This window comes from Rattus norvegicus, chromosome 4 (assembly GCF_036323735.1).
Source record: "Rattus norvegicus strain BN/NHsdMcwi chromosome 4, GRCr8, whole genome shotgun sequence".
Classification (NCBI taxonomy): Eukaryota; Metazoa; Chordata; class Mammalia; order Rodentia; family Muridae; genus Rattus; species Rattus norvegicus.
Window position 1 is genome coordinate 102,372,988 of NC_086022.1, and position 7,920 is coordinate 102,380,907.

Consider the following 7,920-nt stretch of genomic DNA (forward strand, 5'->3'; position numbering starts at 1 on the left):
AAAGGACTGTTTCAGTGGAAGAGGATGTATCTAACCTTGTAGAGACTCTATGCTCTCCCAAACAGTAGGGGTGCAATGCCCAGAGGACACCCTCTCAGAGGGAAGGGGAAGAGGGATGTGGTAAAAACAGTGTTGAGGGGGATACATTTTGGATGTAAATAAATAAAATAAGCATATAAAAATTGTAATGGGGTTTACTGTGAAAATTTAGTCTGCATAAGCATTTGTTGATTCTGAGTACTTGGTTTCATTCCCTGAACCTGACATGGTAGAAAGAACCCATTCCTTGCATGTTAAGTTTTGTCCTTAACTTGGGTACCAGGGCACTTCCACTACTGAAATTAATATAATAATGAGAGTAAAATTTAATTAAATGAAATAATGGCTTGGCTTCAGGGGATTTGCAAATTGATTTTGATGATATTGGAGGCAGTCCTTATAATTGACCATTTTTTTATGAACTAAAACAATGTCAAAAGTGACAGAATGTTTTGCTGCCAAGACAAAGAATTAACAAGGTCAAGCAGATGCAATGGTTGCTTCTCAAAAGGGCTTTCAAAGCTTGGATGAATCTGAAAATACTGTGAACACATGAAAATACACAAAAGAATGGCTGCACATCCTAACCAAAATGTTGAGTTCCTTGGAGAGTTTCTGTTATGACCTATAACACTGTGGGAGGGAACTTATCAGACTGGTGACACTAATAGTGTGCAAATCTTCAGACTGAACACTATCAATATTGAATGCACAATATTTTCTCTATATACTGCTAATGAACCTTGATAGGACTCCATTCTTGTTCAATGCATCATAGGTCAGGAGTTTAGGAGCTTTCTCTGGTTTCTGATACCAACATATATCACTAACATGCTGACTGGTCAAACAGTGAATGAGAACACTTTCTTTCAATGATGCAGAGATGATGGGGATTGAGTCAGTGCAATTATTTCTTGGGTCCCTGAGGTTTGAAACACAACAATTTTGTTCTGGAAATCATGCTACTGGAAAAATTATCTGTAGACTTAGACATACTAGTAACTGTGGACTCTGTAATTTCTTGTTGCTGTCCTTCCTTGCCTGGGAGTGAAAACAACAGGATCCCCCGAATGAACCTGGGGGATGAGAAGGAACCATTACTCCTTAGTATATCCCTAGTGACACTGTTATTAGCACTGATTTTGAACAGCCTATTAAGGAGTATTCAGATAAATAGGTGGTGCTCTGACATGCAAGTCATCAAGGATTTGGTTTGGTTAAAGAGATGGCTCAGTGGTTAAGAGCACTGACTGTTCTTTTAGAGGTCCTGAGTTCAATTCCCAGCAACCACATGGTGGCTTGCAACTAGGTGTGACAGGATCTGATACATTTTGCTGGTATGTGTGAAGAAAGCAACAGTTATGGTGTTCTCACATAGAAAAATTATATAACTCTTTAAAACAAGGGAGAGGGGATGGTTAACTGACCAAAACTATGAGTCCGGTTCATCTCAGTAAATTGGCAATGGCTAGAACTCCAAATGTCTTATATAATATGAGGAATCTGCAAATTTTTCTACAACTGAGATCTTGGGCCAAATGGACTATATCAATAATATCCTGTGAAAATATAGAATTGTAATATGATTAATTCCAGAGGTAATGCATACTTCCTTTGTTATTCTTTCATGTATGATAGAGAATATTCACCATATATAATACTAGAAGCTCAAAAAATCTCAGAGATTATTTTTGCTGATGTCTTTGTTTGCTCAAGTTCGATGACATACTTAGTGAGAAACAGAGCACAATATGAACCAAACCACTAGAAAGAAGAGGTACGGTTTATAATACTCTTCATTCCCTAACTTGTGCTTCACAGCTAAAAAATCTGCCTTACTAATTTAGGACTTCTTTTATCATATGTAGGCAATATAGGAAATGGGATAGTCCCATTGCTGCTTAAAGTTACTTGCAATTCTGCCTTGTATTCCTACATGATACAAATTATTACTGTTCTTCATTGATGGGTAAAGCAATTCTCTTGGTAACGTGTTCATTCATGCCGTTGAATCTGCTATGTCCTCTTACTCTGCATAGGTTTATCAAAATTGCATTGTTTATTTATCCTAGAAAACATACTTATCAATGTATATGTTTAGGAGAGTGGTACACAATGAGTGTGCATGAAGAAACATTCAAGGATAAGGGTAGAAATTCTTCACAGAGAGTTATAGCCACAATAAAGTTCAGAGTGTGTTCGTCTAAATTAAGAGTGTTGTCTCCGTGGGTGGAGACTGTCAGATCAAGAAAAATAGAAAGAGGATACATTTAAAATATGTAGTTTGCTTCTATGTATATGTTACTGTAAAACTGTGTTTGGCATTCCCTAAAAGAAGAATCAGAGAGAGCCTCTGTATGTGTAGATATGGAGAAGTATAGGATATAATGATAAATTTTGATAGAGATGAATATGGTATTCATCTAATAAATGAATGAATGAAAATAAGAGCCTTGATATCAATTTTAGGAAAGGCCATTGAAAGAAAACATAAGAATAAGAGTTTTTGAAATAACATTAGAAATATTTAACCTTTAAATTCAAACCTTTTTCACTAGAAATATGAATGTATGACTCTGTGTATATTTTTGTGAATAGAGTCGCACAGCTGAACAATTTCCATTATCATGGATAGAATCACATGTTTAATCATCCAAAAATTCTAAATTCTGCAAATTGAAGAGAAATCACTCATCTTTGGTGGGATATAAATTTAGGGATCTAGAAATTTCCAAGAAAATCTTGGTCAAACCTGAAGAGTTTGAATAACCCAATAATTAGCCTAGCATACTAATTTTCTGAAGATAGGCACATTTGAATTAGACTAATATTTTATACAGTAATGGAAATGTAATAAAGTATCAAGGACTTTTACTTTATACCTTTGTTTAAATCCAAGGACTTTAAATCCTTGTTCATTTAAGGAGATAAAATAACTTTGCAGCAGAAAATTTTGGCAGACCCTATCTTACCAGTGACCGAAATGAATTTTTCAAAGGGATTGGATGACCTGAAATCATGTGCCTTATATGCCATACCTCTCACTTTGATTTTGACTCAAAATTATTTCAATTAATGTCTAATAGACTATAAATTCATGTTATAGCTGTGTGGTAGAACTTCATCTTCCACCCAGTATATTCTTTACAGTGTCTCTCATTTTGAAGAGCTTTGTGTCCAATGTGAGAGGCATATCATGAGGAAATGGTATGTAATCTTCAAAAACAGAAACTATCTTGTATCAAGGAAAGCACGCAGAGTATTACAGATAAATAGAGACTGAGTTATTTTTGTCTCATATGCTTTTGTTTAGGCATGTTTAGGTATATTTCTCTTTTGCCTGTACATTATTTAGTTTATTCTACTGGGTTATGTTTTTTTTTTTTTTTGCTTTGTGTGTGCATGTTCCAGCGTGTGAGTAAGTATGTATGTATTTATGTATTATGTATGTATGTATGTATGTATGTATGTATGTGTATGTTTATTGTTACATTGTTCATTCTTATGTTTGTATGTTTGTTTGCTTTTCAAAGAGAAAGTGTGAGAAAAGAAGTTTGATGAGTGAGGAGGTAAGAGGAACCAGGAAAGATATTTTTGAGGTAAATCCATGTTCAGAATATATTGTATGAAAATTATTTTTTCAACTAAATGTAGAAAAAAGACATTATTAATATTTTGTCATGTGATAGCTTAAAATTTGCTTAAATACAGTATCAATAAATGCTTTCAAACCTATTTTTCCAGCTAGGTAACTGACAATAATATTTTTAGGCATTTGGTCTTACTGAATTTTTACCTGTATATTATGGTAAAATACTTTCTGTTCCTATGGTTTGGGGTTTTGTGTGTGTGCAAGTTTCTTTTTATTTCTCTTATCTTTGTTGTTGTTGTTTTCTTGTTTGCCTTTCTTTGTTTTCCAAAGAGACAGCAAAACAAAAATATTCAGAATTGAGAGGTTGTAGAAGCGCGAGGATCTGGATAGAGTTAAGTGACAAGAAACTGTGATCATGATATATTTAAAACCAAAATCTCAATTAAAACTAGAAAAAAAGGACAATATCAACAATCATTTGTTCTATGAAAACAAGTTAGTGTGCTTAACTATAATATGTCAGTGCATATTTTCATATTAACCCTAGAAGCTCCTTTCATCAGTGTAAAAACTATAAATTACAAGCTACCTTCCTCTGTTCTATTTCTCTGACACTTTTGGTGTGAAATAGAGCACAAGCCCTGGCATAATAAGACAGGAATTCATGATTTAGTATGGCATACACAATCTGGACCACAAACATGGGATATTTTTATTACCCACTGCCAGAGTGCTGCCTAGACATTCAGGTATTGGGGTGAGCACAAAAGGCAAACTAAGGGTCTGATGACCTCTGGCCATTAACACACTTACTGTCCTGGGGGTCAAAGCTAATGGATTGGGCAATTGACTCCTGCTGTTACCAATAAGTGAGTAGGAAAAGAAACTTAATTATTTGGGTTCTTTACATTAACTTAGCACTTCATGAGTCAGAGAATAAAAAGGATGAAGGAAAGTCATGCATACACACACACAACCATATTTGGCGGGGCTCAACCACCTGTTCCGTTAGTTTCACAAATACACATGAATGATTACATACATTCACATATGTTTATATATTTTCATGTAGACAGACATCTATACATATTACAAATATACACATACATGTACATACATACATACATACATACATACACACATACATGATTTATCACAGTGAGTAGCTGTGGCCCCATCCTTAGACCTCACTTAGGATGAATGTTTTTCCTTGATCACAAATCTACACCAAGCATATTTTTCTTCTTATTCAAGCTTATGGGAGCTCAGTGTATTCCTTATTATGCACCCTTTACTTATTATTTTATGAGAAGTGGGTACATTCTATTCTTGACTTTAACTTATTATGATTTTCTGGTAAAACAACTCAAACTATCTCCTTAAATTTTCTTCCTAAAATTATTTGAATCAAATTAAGAATTCTGTAACATGTTATTTTAAGATCACTGTTTGTATGAGAAAAAGAGAATAACCCATTCACAAAATAATTTCAATCCAAGTTTTATGCTCTCTACAAGTAATACAGACATGGGGAAGGGAACAGAGACTGGGGAGATGGACGAACAATAACCAGCTTGACACCCATTCCCTGGGCAAGCAGCAAGCCCTAACAATATAATGATATTCTGTTATGCTTGGAAACTGGAGCATGTTTGCCTCAGAGAGACTCCAGCTGACTCTTACAGATACAGACAGCAACAGGCAAACAGTCGATAGAGCTTGGGAACTCTTGTGGAAAAATAGTAGGAAGAATGGTGGGACCCAAAGAGACTGAAATTCCACAGGAAGTCCAACAGCATCAACTAATATTGGTCCTTGAGTCTCTCAGCATCTGAACTACCAACCAAAGAACATAGAGGGGCTAGACCAAGGCCTCCCCACTCATATGTAACAGATGTGCAGCCTGACTTCAAGTGGAATCTGGACAACTGGAATGGGGGCTATCCTGAAAGCTGTTGTGTGTATGTGGGATGTATTCTACTAGCTGGGATGCCAGGTCTGGCATCTGGGAGAGGAAGTACTTAGCCTCGAAGAGACGAGACTTGAAGTACCAAGATTGTGGGGATACCCAAGGAGAACCTAAAATGAGAAGGGGAGAGTGAAATGGAAAGATTGTGGGAGGGGGTGACTGAGAAAATAGTAAGTGAAAAAATTTAATTTTTTAATTTTTAATTTTTTAAAAGGCCACTATTCACAACAAAAATCATTGTACACTGAGCTGGGCAATGACTCGTACTGCCTTTTATTTTTCTGAATTGTATTCTGAATTATATTATATTTGGATATTATGAAGCCACATGATGGTATGGCTTCATTGTTTATTTTATGTGTTAATTTTTTTGGAGAATGATATTCATGCAGCTTGGGGAAGTTATAGTTCCAGGTTGATGAGCATTTTGATTGAAAAGTAATATGGCTGTATGTCAAGTATATTAGGGTCAGAAGTTGCTAAGCTATCTGTATTCATCCATGCCCAACTCTGACTCACTATTTTCCTATAGTGTTCAATCTGCAAAATCTTATTTATGATGGTGTCTTGAATAACAATGTTCTCCATAGCTTCACACATTGTTCCTCAGTAGTTGGTAATATTTGTGAACAATTAGGAGATGTAGCATTACTGAAGAAGGTTTATCAGTGAGGGTATGCTTTGAGGTTTCAAAAGCTCAAACCACTCCCAGTTATTATTCTGCCTTTCTGTATTTCCTATTTTAAATGAAGATTTATGTTTTTAACTCCTACATCACATCCATCCTTGCTTGCCTGCTACCATGCTTTCCACCATGTTACTCCTGAATTAATACTCCAGAACTGAGAGCTCCCCAACTAAATTCTTTCTTTGCTAAATTGCCTTGACCACGATGTCTTATAAGAGCAAGAGAAAGTAAGCCATTAAATAAATGATAGCTATGGTTTGATTCATAGACACAGAGGAGTAAGGCACAGAAGGAAAAATGGAGGAGAAACATAGATCTCTGAGCGAGGGAAAAAAATAATAGATGTTATGTGTGACGCTTACATTATCTCTATAGCCAGAGGCCACCCGAAGCACTAACAACTAGGTGGCTAATAGCACAAATAACATCCAAATCCTCTGTATAACCATGAAAATGCCAGACCATCCTTATACTTTTTAAGATAATACAGATAGCCTATCTCTGAAACTCATTATAAGAAATGAGATGTACCCTGGGTTAAGTTTCTATTTAATTACAGTTCTTTGTATACATAGGATTATATTACACTGGGAAACATTTTTGTTGTTTATTTCTTTTACTTTTTTAATGAGCTATGAAACCCAATCCCTTGTTTTGATACTAGACCAGGGGAAAGGACAGTGATTAAACACATAGAAAAGTTTCCCTGAGTTCTATATAAAAACATCACATTGACATAGCAGCCCTGGTAAAGAGAAACACTCTCAGCAGCTGAGCAGCTGGAGACATCAGAAGGAACATTTGGAGCATCTGTGCTCTCACTTCTGCTTTGCTGCATGGTTTATGTAATGGCATGAATCACCGTGCGAGGGGCACTTAAACCATTTTGACAGTAATAGCTTGCAAAATCTTCAGGCTGCAGGCTGTTGATCTTGAGAGAATACTGTGTGCCAGATCCACTGCCACTGAACCGTGATGGGACCCCAGTATGCAAGCTACTTGCATCATAGATCAGGAGCTGAGGAGATTTCCCTGGCTTCTGCTGATACCACGCTAAAATATCGTAAATGTCCTCACTTGCTAGGCATTCGATGGTGACAGTTTCTCCCAGAGATGCAGACAGGGAAGCTGGAGACTGAGTCATCTGGATGTCACATCTGGCAGCTAAGATTGAACAATTGAAAACACACCCCACATGATTAATTCTCTCACAAGAGGATTTTCACAGGAACCAATCAGTACTGACTAAACCCAGCTGAATAAATTTCCCAGCTGAAGGTATTTTCTTCCTTACCTGTAAGCCACAGCAGCAGCAACCCCAGGAGCTGAGTGGGCATACTCATGTCTGTGCTGTGACCTGTGAGGCTGACTCTGGCACAGGTTGTGATCTGCTATAAAGTAGTCCTCATATCAGTGGGGTGTGCTCTGGGTTCATGCAAATCAGCAAAAGGTAGGCATAGCTATAGAATTCACCAGGACAGTAGTTTATTACAGACTTCTGGTTCTCTTATGTTTCCAATTGAGACACAGGTTTATTTGTAGGAAATGTGTTTCTCTTTGCACAGAGAACAGCAACTGTTTGTGAGTTGCACCTTATTTTGACTCCTGTTATGTTCCACATAGAATTTCTTT

The 7,920-nt window shown here is 36.4% G+C and overlaps 1 gene segment (V, D, J or C); it reads right to left on the reverse strand.

The window, feature by feature from the left end:
• Positions 1-7,129: 7,129 nt before the first annotated feature.
• Positions 7,130-7,704, reverse strand: LOC134486884 (immunoglobulin kappa chain variable 12-41-like). The segment is given in 2 exon segments: positions 7,130-7,452; positions 7,583-7,704. Coding segments are annotated over 2 exon segments (372 nt in total).
• Between the last annotated feature and the right edge of the window lie 216 nt (positions 7,705-7,920).